Source organism: Nicotiana attenuata, unplaced genomic scaffold (assembly GCF_001879085.1).
Source record: "Nicotiana attenuata strain UT unplaced genomic scaffold, NIATTr2, whole genome shotgun sequence".
Classification (NCBI taxonomy): Eukaryota; Viridiplantae; Streptophyta; class Magnoliopsida; order Solanales; family Solanaceae; genus Nicotiana; species Nicotiana attenuata.
The window spans coordinates 51,711-66,500 of NW_017670585.1; the positions used below are offsets into that span (position 1 = coordinate 51,711).

Below are 14,790 nucleotides of genomic sequence, written 5' to 3' on the forward strand. Positions count from 1 at the left end.
CATTATATATGGCAGAGCTTTTTCAATGGGTTAATAGGTTTTTAGTTTTTATAATAATTAAATTATGTACAATAAATAATGGAGTATATATTACTCCTTGTTACGAAGTGAATAAAAATATGGAATGGTCATGTACTAAAAAAAAATTGAAAACTTTTTCCAGCATGTCTAGGAAAAAGTATTTCATCTTTTATAAAAATTGAAAAGCTGAAATTATTAAAAAAAATTAACATATCTACGTAGTTTATGTAATATAATTTTCTTATTAGTAGGTTTCAAAAAAAATAATAATATTATATTTAAAAATAATTAATTTATATTTTTTATTTTATTTTCGTATATATCGCAGTGATTCAAATTATGTCACATAAATTCGAGTAAATCATACATTATTTGTTGTTCTACAGTGAATGATAATATTTAAATCCTTATGAATAAACAAATATTTGATAACCTTTTTGGACATGTTTAGAAAAAAAAATCTTTTTGCTTTTGCAAAAATTGAAAAGTATTCGGAGACATTTTTTTAATTAGCGGAAGAAACTAAAAAACATATATAATAGAGTCTGGTTAAGTGATTATACAAAGAGAAAAATAAATATACTTAATAATTAAAATTAGGCCAAAAAATAATTGAATTATGAATGATTAAGATTCAGAAATTCATTAAAAGACAAAGGAAAATGGTCGAATTTATCTCTCCACTTTCATATATTGTTTACGTTTAACTTCTATTATACTATTCGACCATACTTATCCCTATTGTTATACTATCGGCCCAAGTTTACCCCTACCGTTAGCGAACTTTTAAAAATTATCTCCAACCCCATAAGCAACCCACAATCAGGGGCGGAGGGAGGGTGTTATCTACGGGTTCGGACGAACCCAGTAACTTTTTGCTTAGACCATCTATTTATATACTAGAAAATCTATTAAATATGTATGAATACTTAAGTGCGAACCCATTAACTAACGAGCTATGAATTCGATTGTAAATTTAGAAACCATAAACTTTAAATCTTGAATCCGCCTCTGCCCACGATCTCCTAAAAACTATCATAATTTTGTAATCCCTATGTAGAAACTAGCACCCTGTTGGTGCTAAATTTATCAATTTGTGAGAGAACAAATCACATATTTAACTTTCTTTAATTTATTATTTAGTTTCCATTAACAAAATATGCCCCCCCAAAAAATTACATCATATGAAATAGAAAAAACGCGTCACGAATAGCAGATAAGGGAAATAAATAACATCCATGTGTCATGAATTTGCTTATACCCGCAAGAAAATTTATTTGTATTTAGGGTGTGTTTGGTATAACGGAAAATATTTTTCAAAAAACTATTTTCTTGGAAAACAAGTAGTAATCTTACTCATTTTCCGATGTTTGGTACGCAAATTAAGGAAAATAGCTTCTCAAGAGTATTCATAAATAATTTAGATACAATAAACATGAAGCCATAAATTTTCAAACCAACAACCTTCCGAACCGTTAAACTTTCGAAATCGCAAACTTTCGAACCCGTAAACTTTATAATTCTAAACTCGTAAACTTCCAAAAATATAAACCTCCGAGATCATAATTTTGGAACTTGTAAAATTTCGAACCTCTAAATCAAAAGATGAAAAAACTAAAACTGAAAATATATATATAAAATATGTTTTTCCCGGGGGAGGAGAGGGGGGGGGGGGTAGGAAGGGGAGGAGGGTGTGAGCAGAAAAATGAAAAAACAGAAATTTGAAAAAGAAAAAAAAATTGTGCGGGGTGGGGGTGCAGAAAAACGAAAAAACATAAATTTAAAATTACAAAAAAGAAAAAAGAAACCAAAAAAAAAAATTTTTTTGGGGGGTGGGGGGGAGCAAGGTGGGTGGTGACGGAAAAAAAAATTGAAATTTGAAAAAAAGCCGTTTTGGAGAGAGGATGTGGGGGTGTGGGGTGGGTTGGTGAGGGTTGGGATGGTTGAGAAGGAGTTTTGGAAAATGTTTTTCCTTCTCTTGATAAGGAAATCATTTTCCTCCAATAGGAGGAAAATGAGTTCAAAAGGAAAATATTTTCCAAAATATTTAAGCCAACCAAACATGGAAAATTGAAAAATATTTTCCGAAAAATATTTTCCAACGTACCAAACACACCCTTATACCAACATGTTTTTTTTTGTTCTTCTTTTTTATAGATTTGAACAAATTCAAAAACCAGGTACCCAAATAAACACAAGAGAATGACGTAAATCTAAATATATGGCTCACCACTGAATTTATTTTTAAAATTAAGCCATTTCAAGCGAATAAATCTATACATTTTCATTTTTCGAAAGCAAATGCAACATAAAAATAATTTACTTATTTTTTCAAACTTCACAAAATTCGGCTAACACGCACTCTGGCTTAAGGCTGTTTGGTGGGCCGGTCTGGGACCGGACCGGGCCCGCGGTTCTAACGGGCTAAACGGTCCCGGCGGGCCGGTCCTGGTGGGCCGGTCCCTGAATGGGTAGGAAGCCCGTGACGGGCCGGTCTTGTACACGAGGCCCACGAGACCGGGACCGCTAAGCCCGGGACCGGCAGGCGGTCCTGGGCCGGTTCAACCGGGCCTAACGGTCCTAACGGGCTGCAACGGCTAATTTTTTAAAAAAAAAAAAAAAAAATTTTTTAAAAAATAGCCAACGGTCATATTTTAAAATCTAGCCGTTGGCCTTTAATTTTCAACCGTTTGGAACTTTAAAAAATAGCCATTTGGCCCCCAAACTTTATTTTAACCCCAAACTTTATATAATTACACTTTTCCCCAATTCTCAACTATAAATACCCCCTCATTCTTTCATTTTTACTCACCAATTCATCAATCTATCTCAATCTCTCTCAATCTATATCTAATTTCTCTTCTATAATTGCTTATTTTATTATTGCAATTTCGTGAAAAATTGTGAAGTTGGTGAATTGAAGTATTCAAGTCTTCAAGTCTTCAACGATTTTCAATTTTCAAGAAGTTGTTCGGCAATTCGGTAAACTCGTTCCAACTCTTAACTTTTAAGAATGTATTTTTGTGTGTTTAGTTTGCATAATTGTAATTAATATGGCATTTTCTTTGAAAAAAATGTTTGGTGGTAAGGGAAAAGCTAAAATTGGTGAAAGTAGTCTCCAACCTACTACCCTTCCCCCGGCTCCCCGACCCAGACCTATTACCCGTCCTGCTGCTCCTATTATTCTTGATAGTGATAACCCTTGTTTTCAATTTTCCGATAGTGAATTTTGCCATAATGTTGCACAAGGTGAACAATTAAATGAAGAAGTTATGAATGCTCTTTATCCTAATCAAACTATCTTAGAAAATGATGAGGAAAATGAGGATGTAGATGAAACCCAACCGGATTTAGATGATTCACCTACTAGTCCTGTTAATAACCCAACTGATGCCCCGCCCGACCCACCTGTAGAAACCCCTACTTTTAATAAACAACCTTCTAAACGCCTAGAAACATCATTAGTTTGGAATTTTTTTACTCAAGTAAGAGAACAAAATAAGGCTAGGTGTAAAACTTGTGGGAAATTGCTGGCGCATAAATATACTGGAGACCGTAGCGGTACAGGTAGTTTGGCTAGGCACATACAAACACACCCTAGAGATAAAGTTAAATATTTACAAATGAAAGCGCAGCAAGAGGGGACAAGTGTAGATACTGCGGTTAACCCTAGTACAGGTTCAAATCTAGTTCAACGAGGAATTAACACTGTGACCGGTGGTATTTTATATTACGATCCTAATAAAGATCGTGAAGAATTAGCAAAGATGGTTACTGTTATGTGCTTACCATATACTTTTCCTTCTAACCCTAATTTTGTGCATTATATTAGAAAAGTTTTTAATCCTACTTATAAAGGTTGGCCTCGCGCAACAGTTAAGAGCGATATTTATAAATATAAACATGAATATGAACAATATTTGCGGTATTTATTTACTCATATAACTAATCGGATTTCTATTACTACTGATATTGGTAGAAGTAATAATGACTGTGATTATCTAACTGTTACAAGTCATTGGATAGACGAGGAGTGGATAATGCAAAAATGCATTATTGCGTATAGAATAATTAATTCACGTCACACAGGTAAGTTTATTGCTAACACTGTTGCAGATATTTATAGATATTTTTGCATTAGAGATAAAATAATGACAATTTCTATGGATAATGCTTCTAGTAACACTAGTGCTATGGGCATACTTACAACAACACTAAATCCTGCATTTAGTAATTGTTTCCATGTGAGATGTATTTGTCACATTTACCATTTAATCGTCGGTGATGGTATGAGAATTTTAAATTTAGAAATTGAAAAGGTTAGAATGGCTCTTAATTGGCTTTTTTATTCAAACCGTAGAAGTAGACTTAGAGAGTATTTTAAAAAATGTGATGAATTTGGCCTTAGAGAAAGAAAGGTTCCTAAACCTTGTCCAACTAGATGGAATTATATGTACGAAAGTTTAGTAGTTGCATATGAATATAGAAACCCAATTAATGCAACGTTTAATGCTCGTGTTGGTGGTGAGGATGATGATGAGACTTCACATCTAAATGAGCTTCAAGTTTATTTGTCGCAGGGACTTGAAAAGGAGAATCCAGACGGCACCTTTGATCTTTTGGAATGGTGGAAGACAAGGGAAAAACATTTTCCGTTTCTTGCAAGGATGGCTCGGGATATTTTATCTATTCAAGCTTCAACAGTTGCATCAGAGAGCGCTTTCAGTCAAGCAAGATATATACTACAAGAAAATATATAAGGGAATATATATACATAACATACAATATATACTACAAGAAAATATATAAGGGAATATATATACATAACATACAATATATACTACAACAAATTATATAATGGAATATATATACATAACATACAATATATACTACAAGAAAATATATAAGGGAATATATATACATAACATACAATATATACTACAACAAATTATATAATGAAATATATATACATAACATACAATATATACTACAAGAATATATATAAGGGAATATATATACATAACATACAATATATACTACAACAAATTATATAATGTAATATATATACATAACATACAATATATACTACAAGAAAATACATAAGGGAATATATATACATAACATACACTATATACTACAACAAATTATATAATGGAATATATATACATAACATACAATATATACTACAAGAAAATATATAAGGGAATATATATACATAACATACAATATATACTACAACAAATTATATAATGGAATATATATACATAACATACAATATATACTACACTATACTAGTATACTATATATATTATATTTACATGAAGAAGTAGTACTATATATACTACAAAACAAGATTTTTCAAAATGAGGGCCCCACCCCCAATGACCACCAACGGTCATATTAATTGCACAAATAGGCATTTTTTTTTTAAATTTACAAAACTAACCTTCTCTAACACTATAAGTACCCCCCTCCCTCTTCTTCATTTCAATACTCAATACTCATTTCTCAATCTAAATTTCTCTCAATCTCTCAATCTCCAATTTTCAAGACTTCAAGTCTCAATCTGAATTTTCAAGTTAAATCATGCCTCGTTCGGAAAGAGTGCGCTTATTTGTGTCGCAATACTATGAAGTGCTTGAAGAAAATGAAGAAGGCCAAATATTAAAGTGCAAGAACTGTGGAAGAGTCTTAAATTTTCGTTCAGGGTGTACCACAGGCATTTTAAGGAGGCATATAAAGTATTGTGTTGAGGGTACTTATCCGCAAATTCGTCTTTAAGATTTTTCAACAATTTGTGTTATTTTAAAATTATTAGACGTATTTATGCTTCATGTTGTACTTTGTTATTAATTTATTATGCATGCCAATTTAGTTTTACTATTGATTTGTTATTTTACATTTTCGTCAAACACTTTAATAATTAGCCATGCATAGGAGCAATTTATATATATACATACACATATGGTTTACAAGAAATTGCCCTAAATAAAAAAAATTTAAAAAAGAAGCCCGGAAATTAAAAAAGCCCGTTAGGCCCGCTAAGCCCACGAGCCCGGCCCATTTAGCCCAGGACCATATGGGCTTAGGCCCGTCACGGGCTGGTCCTACCCGTTGAGCCCACGAAGCCCGGGACCGCGAAGCCCGGGACTGCCAGAGTCCGGGACCGCTAAGCCCGGGCCCGTTTAGCCCATTTAGGCCCGGGCCCGGGACCACATACAGCCTTAGCCTAAGCGTATGATTCGACGTAATCACAAATTGAATTATTCCTTGGGAGAAGGGTCAAAATTCCTCTTATACTATTCGGTCAATTGTATCCCTACCGTTATACTTTCGTTCAAATCTACCCCTAATTTAAACAGTTGACCACGTGTTACTACCAGACTTAATTGATCCATCCCCACTTTAAAATATCTGATTCCTCTCTTACCGACCCGTTACCCGACCCTAAAACCCTCCACCTAATATAACTCTATTAAACACCAGCAAGTTTCCGACATCGTTCCTAGAGATTACTAAAAGACAATTTTGGCGTTATTCCTAACAATCATTATTTGACTCATCTTTTTTGTAAGTAGAAGTTGGAACAAATAAATGAAAATGGAATTAAATTGAGGGGACAAATGAATAGAAAGTTCATCACGTTATCGTGCTTTCTTATTAGCTAAAGTCTGAAGCAAATTTTTGCACGATGACTGAAAAAAATTGCAATTAACACGAGCTGATTTTTAAAGGTCATTGGAAAAGATTTTTATTAATAGGAGCAGATATCTAAAGTTCACCGGAAACCAAAAACAACGAGCAGATCCAAGGATTTTCAGTGGGATCTGGCGAGGATCCATTTGCCGGCGAAGTTCAAAAAGTGTCAAAACCTCCTACTTTTTTAGATCTAACAAACTCCAAAGAAGAAAGGGAAATTGAATATAAAAAATGAAAAAGGGGATGAGGCAGTGGTATTTTGGCCATTTTCTGGTCAAGATATGTAATGGATCTCGCCCGCTTTCATGGTGTTTGAAAAAACAAAGAGGGAAAACAATGAGAGAGAGTAGAGGTAGTCGATGGTGGTGATCTTGTGATTTTTCCGGCGAGTTTTCTTCGATTCCATTTTTTGCTACTTTTTGGTGGAACCGAGTTGCCGTTTGAATGACGGAAGAAGAAGAAGAAGAAAAAGAAGAAGAAGAAGAAGAAGAAGAAGAAGAAGAATGTGGGAGATAAAGAGGGGGCCGGTACAACGGAGGTTAGTGCTGCTAGAGGGGTTTTCCAACGAGTTGCCATTTCCGGCGGTTTTGGGGTGACGTGGGGGAAGAGAATAGAAGAGAAGAGAAGAGGGAAGAGAGGTAAGAGCGTGGGGGCTGGGTCATGTTTGGTGGGATTATTTTGGAGGGGGATGTTTAGGGTAGGGTAACGGGTCGGATAAGAGAGTTATCAGGTATTTTAAATTGGGGATAGGTCAATTGAATCTGAGAATGACACGTGGCTGGCTGTCTAAATTAGGGGTAAATCCGAACAAAAGTATAACGGTAGGGACACGATTGATCAAATAGTATAATGGAGGGCAATTTTAAACAATTATTTAATAGTACAGGGGCAACTTTGACCCTTTTCCGTTATTTTTTTGGCAGATTTTGTTAATGGGAACTAACAATAATAAATAAATAAAAATTAAATATATGATCCATGTAGCATCAAGAGAGTGCTTGCTCTATAAAGGATTTACAAGATTTTGTGAGTTGCTTATAGGGTCGAGGGTAATTTTTTAAAATTTGCTAACGGTAGAGATAAATTTGCCCAACAATATAATAGCAGGGGTAATGTGGCTGAAAAATAAGTATAACAGAAAATAAAGGGGTAAATTTGACCTTTTTCCCAAATAAACAAATGAGGATTGAGGCCTAACACAAGTCACCACCCCTATTTCGGTCGGCCCGGAACAACCCGGATTGAATCCACTTCCCTCTGACCCGATCTCTCTCCGGCAACAATGGCGGCAGACAATTCCCAAATCTATAAATTTACTTCAAATCAAATAAGTTTTCGAATCTAAACTCAGTACAGTGAAAAGATTAACATGGCCGACGAAGCAGAGATTTACGACGGAATTAGGGCAGAGTTCCCATTATCTTTCGGCAAGCAAGCTAAATCTCAGGCCCCTCTAGAACTCGTTCACAACGCCACTCGCCGGCCCACCGCCGCCGCCGATGGTAAACACGAACCATCTTCATCGAAAATAGAGGCGAAACCCTTCCCTTCTCTCTCTTCCTCCTCTAAATCCTGGCTTAATTCCCTCAAAAACCCTAAACCTAATTCGAAGATTATCGGGCCGGGCCGTCCTCCATTGGGCTCGGGCTCGAGTTCAAGCGATGTCAAGGAAGAGGAGGAGGAGGGTGCTATGATCGGTCCGCCTCGGCCTGCAGGTGATTCGAAGACTGAGGAAGATGATTATGGTGAAATGATTGGGCCTCCACGACCGCCGGTAGAAGAAGAGGACGAGCTGATGATTGGGCCACCAGCCCCGCCGCCATTTGGTTCGATGGGGTCGGATTCGGAGGATGATATGGAAGACGAAAAAGAAGAAGAACAGAATCAGTATCGAATACCTTTGAGTAATGAAATTATATTGAAAGGCCATACAAAGGTACAATTTTTCTTTCCTTTTTTGTTCCTTCTTGCTATTTGTATATGCACTGTCAGCTCTTAGTGAGCTTCACATAATCTTCGCCAAGCAGGGATAGAGAAACATTCTGATATTTAGCTGGACAATTAGTCAGAATATACGGATCCTCTAATAATTGGATTCGTCGAGATGAGATAGTGGATCACAGGAGTATCTAGGATTTTAACTATATGGGTTCGGGATGTTACTTAACCCATTTACCATTTGAGTTATTGGGTTCGAAACTTAACATTTCTTATATTTGGTAAATTTCTTAACACGTGTAAATGAACCGGAACTATTGGATTCGGCTGAACCCACGGCTTATACTCTACATCCGCCCCTGCAGTGGATGTAGAGGATTTATATAAGGATTTACATAGCCGACCCCATCTAGCTTTAGATTTAAACATAGTTGTTTGATTGATATATAGATTCGATTTTCAGAGCTTGGTGCAGGATGTTTTGTTTTCTACCTAATAGGTAGATGCCTACTTCATCCTGGCTGCCAAAGATTGAAGCTTTCACCCTCTTCTAGGTGGAATTTAGTGTTTTACCTATAGTTACTTGAATGCATATGTTATGTGCCCCTACATATTAAAGGGAGTTTAAACTTGTACAGAAAATCCAGTTTGAATTTGGAGATTCTAGTTAATCTGTTAACGTATTACGAGCTGAATTGTTGTGCTTGATCAAGTGAGGGTGTCTTTGCATACAATATTGAGATAAATAAGGCGGGATGTCTTCTCCTGAGCTATTGCAGTTGTGCTTTTTATTAGAAAATCTTCCTCTCTTCTTCTTCTTCTTCTTCTTCTTCTTCTTCTTCCTAAACAGATGTCTTCTGGTGCTTTTGGCAGGTTGTTGCTGCTCTTGCTGTGGATCCCTCAGGATCAAGGGTTCTCTCTGGTAGCTACGACTATACTGTTCGGATGTATGACTTTCAAGGAATGAATGCTCGTTTACAGTCGTTTAGACAGCTGGAACCATCTGAAGGGCATCAAGTTCGTAGTTTGAGCTGGAGTCCAACCGCAGACCGATTTTTATGTGTTACTGGGTCAGCCCAAGCTAAGGTGCTAGTCTAATCATGTTCTGTACTCTCATTAATAGGGGCTATGCGTATATATGGTTTAACTTAATTTATCTCTTTTGGTATTTCAGATCTACGATCGTGATGGACTTACACTCGGGGAATTTGTTAGAGGAGATATGTATATACGTGATCTTAAGAATACAAAAGGTCATATATCTGGATTGACATGTGGAGAATGGCACCCCAAAACAAAGGAGACAATTTTAACATCGTCAGAGGATGGTTCGTTGCGCCTATGGGATGTCAATGACTTTAAGAGTCAAAAGCAGGTATGTGTTCTGCAGTAAATAGATAATATCACATAGCATGATGGAGATCTTTTATAAACTGCTACAACATGCGCTATTGAGTGACTGCAGGAAGGACCAGTTTTCCTCTTGTTCAGATAATGTAACCTATAGTGAAATCCTTATCTCTACTGCAATACCGAGTAGAAGAATAAAGCAACATGTTTTGATCGGAGGCATTTGGTCATTTCCTTTTGTTATTGAGATATTTTTATATTCATTTTTTCTTATGGAGGAATCTCCTTTTTACATATACGTGGGAAAAAAGGAGGACTGGGTTTGGAGAGGTTAAATGAATTGTTGAGCGGGATGATGCATCATACACCATTTTTTAGTCTCTCAGTAAGGCTTGAAAAGAAAATCTCTTAACAAAACTGTTAAATATGGGGGATGGTCTACAGCCCACAGCAAGAATGAGGCAACTTCTAGTAAATTGAGAGTAACCCATAATAAGAGGATCACATCTTGCAAACACTAGCTAATACCTTACTGCTGCTTGAATGTGGCACCATTTTTCTTTTTCTTTTTAACCTCCTCTTTTAGGGTCATTTTTACCTCTTGACTCCACTTTTCCTCTTTGGGGCCTGCATCAGGGGATCTTTCTTGCTCTATGTTGACCAAAACAACACCGATGTCCTTGTTGTTGTTATTGTAATTGTGTTCTTGACATTAACAGTTTCCAGCTCTGAACGGAAGCCTGATTGGGACTGGCTTCTCTGTTTAGGTTATTAAACCAAAACTTGCTCGGCCTGGGAGAGTTCCTGTAACGACATGTGCTTGGGATCGGGAAGGAAAAAGAATTGCAGGTGGTGTAGGAGATGGTTCTATACAGGTATTTCCCCTATAGACAGTGTTAAAGGATCTTATATCAAATTTCTTTGTTTGTTTGTCTCAATTCATCTTGCTCATATGAACTGCTGTTCTTAAAGATATGGAATCTTAAGCCTGGATGGGGAAGCAGGCCAGACATATATGTCGCAAATGCCCACTCAGATGATATTACAGGAGTCAAGTTCTCAAGTGATGGGCGGATACTCTTGTCAAGAAGTTTTGATGGTTCCTTAAAGGTATTAGTAAAAGTCTAAAGTGAGCCTGCTTTTTAGTTGGTACCTGCATTCTTCTTCTCTGATCTATAATAATCTTGACTTGGCTCATAGGTTTGGGATTTACGCCAGATGAAAGAACCCTTGCGAGTATTCGATGATCTCCCAAATAATTATGCTCAAACTAACATTGCGTTTAGTCCCGATGAACAACTGTTTTTAACTGGGACATCTGTTGAAAAAGATGGGACTACTGGAGGAATGCTGTGCTTCTTTGATCGAGGAAAGCTAGAGCTAGTGTCAAGAGTTGGAATATCTCCCACTTACAGTGTTGTGCAGTGTGCCTGGCACCCTAGGCTGAATCAGGTATTTTCTGATGACTCCTAATCTATAAAATATTTCATTGTGTCACTTGATTACTATGCATGTTGTTAACTGCCTTGAATATCATGAAGTGAGAAATATATTCTTATAACCATACTGTAATGTGTTTTCTTGAACCTGCTTCCCACACAAATATTCATCTTAGGACTGAAAGAATAGGCACATGTAGTATTAGAAGCTTGTTTTCCTGTGCACCAACTTCCCCTACTCTCTGTTTTTTATTCCCATCTTAGCATGCACAAACATTGAGATTTTGGTCTAAAAGATTTCCCTTCATCTCAGGTCTTTGCGACAGTTGGAGATAAACGTGAAGGTGGAACACACATTTTATATGATCCAACACTGAGTGAAAGAGGAGCACTAGTTTGTGTTGCTCGTGCACCCAGGAAAAAGTCTGTGGATGATTTCCAGGCAGAGCCAGTTATCCATAATCCACATGCATTACCCTTATTTAGAGATCAACCTAGCCGCAAGCGTCAGCGAGAGAAAGCATTGAAGGATCCACTGAAGTCTCATAAACCTGAGCAGCCAATAACAGGGCCAGGTTTTGGTGGTAGAGTTGGTTCAACCAAGGGAAGCTTGTTGACTCAATACCTTCTTAAGGTGGTATTCTTATTAACAATGTCGTATATCAGTTATAATTTGTTTGAATGGACGAAAAAACTCAACATCTGTTGTGTTGGAAAATATCGGTCTTTTGTTTCTTTGTTTTATTTTCCTTTCTATCTATTCTAGACATTTTGTTTCTGGAAGAGAAGAAGTGGAGTAACAGATATCTGATTGTTTTTATTATTTTACAATATGCTTTCATGACTGTTGATAGTCAATGCTAGCCCGTGTATTTTGATCCCTAAGTTATCCATCTATCAGCAACTCTTTCCCCTTCATCTCAGATACATAATCAACCCACTACCTTCAACTCTGTATTTTGGAGAGATTGTACCTGTATTTCTTATTGCTTCTTATTTGGAATCGAGCATGTTATCACATAAGCAGCGAACTTCAGCCTCATTTGCCAGCATATTTTGTGACAAACTCAACTAGCATGCTTTTCTAGTAAACTCTTAAGAACCCCATGAACTTTATTTCCCCAAAAAGGAGAGAGAGAGAGAGAGAGAGAGCGGGAGAGAGGGAGAGAGAGCCCCATGAACTTGAAAGTGCGACTGCCGTGTCAAGGAAATTATAGGCAATAGCCCTTGGTGACGTGTGGAAATATATCTTTTGTGTATGTTATTCACATTCATCTGTAGTTAGAGAGGTGATTTTTGATGAAGAGTTAATGGTGTCTGCATGTTTAAACCATTCATTTGTGTTTTACGTTTTTGCTTCAACAAAAATACAAAATCCTGTTTTTACCTGAACTAGTGGAGATGGATACTCTTTGAGAATTTTCTCTCTCGTCTGCCTTGCAATTGAGAAGGAAAAAGTTTCCTGTTGGGGCCTTATGTTATATTGCTATAGAATTAATAGATCTTTCTATTTCTCCTCTCTCTTCCCAGAAAAAACAAAACTATATGGTCTAATATTTCAGTTTTTGCTCCTTGGTCCTCTGTCCCTTTTTTCTTCTCCTTTGTACATATTAATGCTGGTTGAAATGACCCAATACTTCGCATATTTTTGCAGCAAGGTGGCTTGATAAAGGAGACTTGGATGGAGGAAGATCCTAGAGAAGCAATCTTGAAGCATGCTGATGCGGCTGCGAAAGATCCAAAATTTATTGCTCCAGCATATGCTGATACACAGCCTCAGCCACTCTTTGCAGAGCCAGATGCCGAAGAAGAAGATAAGTGATCTGCATGTACTGCATTTTGGTTCAAGTTCTCGAGATTCTCAAGCACTCTTTTAATGGAGAGGAATAGGACATGTATGACAGTTCTCAAATGAGGGAATGATTCCTCCATAGATAAAAAGCTAGAATCTATGTTATGATATAGCTTTCGACGAACTAAAATGAAATTAGTTAGAGATACATATGTTTTTCTGGATTGCAATTCCGGTAGTAATTCATTTCTGCATAGATTTGACTGCCTGCTTGCTATAAAATGTATGGGAGCAATCCTCATCTGTAATCTGTTTAATCTTACTCTGTTTTGTTCAAGATTGTTTCTTCCAAGTTTGGCCCTTTGTAGTAAGCATTCGTTAGATGCTAGAACTCTTGCTTTCGTCTTTTACTCTTCCACCCATCCTCCCATCGCTTGTCCACTCAACTCTGATACCCGAATCTACTTTTATTTGAAGTTCATTAGATATCTTCAAATGTTTACTAGTTGTTCTATATTAAAGATAATCCTTCAAACTGTCTTAAAAGCTCGTATTCCTCAAACTCGTAGTAATTTCACCATGCGAAACAATTACGGTTACACAAAGATTAAAAAAAAAACTATCAACCCAACTTGCATAATAAAACGTTTATCCCTATTTCGTTAAGTAGAAATGACACCAGGTAGCTACTCTAAAGGGCTGATATTTAGGAATTAGTAAGTTTTGAAAGCTTATGATTTTAAACATTTCATATACAATATAATTTCTACAAGGGTATGCCATTAAGGGTAACATGCAAACCATTAAGGGTAACATGCAAACGTTGTAATGAAATTTACTATATATAGAGACGTGATATTCTTTAAAAAAAAATAGAAAATAAAGTATATACATCAATTTATCTATTCCTCGATTATAATGCTAAAGTGGACCTCTAGCAACTACCAAATTCATGCAAAACGAGGAATTATAGAACACTTTGTCTTGACGCACATTTATTGCACGTGATATCTTTTTCTTTCCTTAGCTATCCACAGATCAGAGGATTTCTGTCCTTAAAAGAGTTAGGTTAAAATTATAAGTAATTACAGCTGAAAAATAAAATATAATAAATAAATAAATAAGTTTCAGGTTGAGGAGCGAATATTTCGCTTTCTTTAAAGAGATTCAAGCTCATTGCGGTAGCATCTTCACCGGTGCAACAATAATACTCTTGACTTGTCCCTCCAGGATACAACAGCCCGATAACGTCGTATGACTCGAACAAACTCTGGACAAGTTATTGAATCCAAAGCTCCACCAAAATGAACACCTTCCTTCAACAAAAATAATATTCTCTTTTGTAGAGAAAAAATTCGAGATTTAGATTTTCTCTTTCTCTTAACTCTCTTATTCACAATACCAACCTCACTTTTTTCATGTAGACCATAACACTTTTCTCATTCACAACACAAAGAAGAAACACCACAATTTATAGGTGTAAAATCTCTTCTTGAAATAAATAATAAATAGTGTGATAATAAAATAGTAGAACATGATTGGTGGTTACAA

General features: G+C 36.2%; 1 protein-coding gene across 1 annotated transcript; it reads left to right on the forward strand.

Moving 5' to 3' along the window:
• Window positions 1-7,912: 7,912 nt before the first annotated feature.
• On the forward strand, window positions 7,913-13,591 carry LOC109241249 (WD repeat-containing protein 70). The gene is made up of 8 exons (XM_019407971.1): window positions 7,913-8,656; window positions 9,532-9,744; window positions 9,833-10,033; window positions 10,776-10,883; window positions 10,981-11,118; window positions 11,209-11,460; window positions 11,761-12,081; window positions 13,102-13,591. The coding sequence occupies exons 1-8, from the start codon at window positions 8,090-8,092 to the stop codon at window positions 13,267-13,269; spliced, it is 1,968 nt and encodes a 655-aa protein (XP_019263516.1). The 5' UTR covers window positions 7,913-8,089; the 3' UTR covers window positions 13,270-13,591.
• Window positions 13,592-14,790: the final 1,199 nt, after the last annotated feature.

Excerpts from the sequence above, each read along its gene's own strand:
- LOC109241249 (XM_019407971.1), top strand. The coding sequence starts at position 8,090 with ATGGCCGACGAAGCAGAGATTTACGACGGAATTAGGGCAGAGTTCCCA. Across the intron at positions 10,034-10,775 it reads ACTTTAAGAGTCAAAAGCAG|GTTATTAAACCAAAACTTGC; the intron begins GTATGTGTTCTG and ends TTCTCTGTTTAG. Across the intron at positions 10,884-10,980 it reads TAGGAGATGGTTCTATACAG|ATATGGAATCTTAAGCCTGG; the intron begins GTATTTCCCCTA and ends CTGTTCTTAAAG.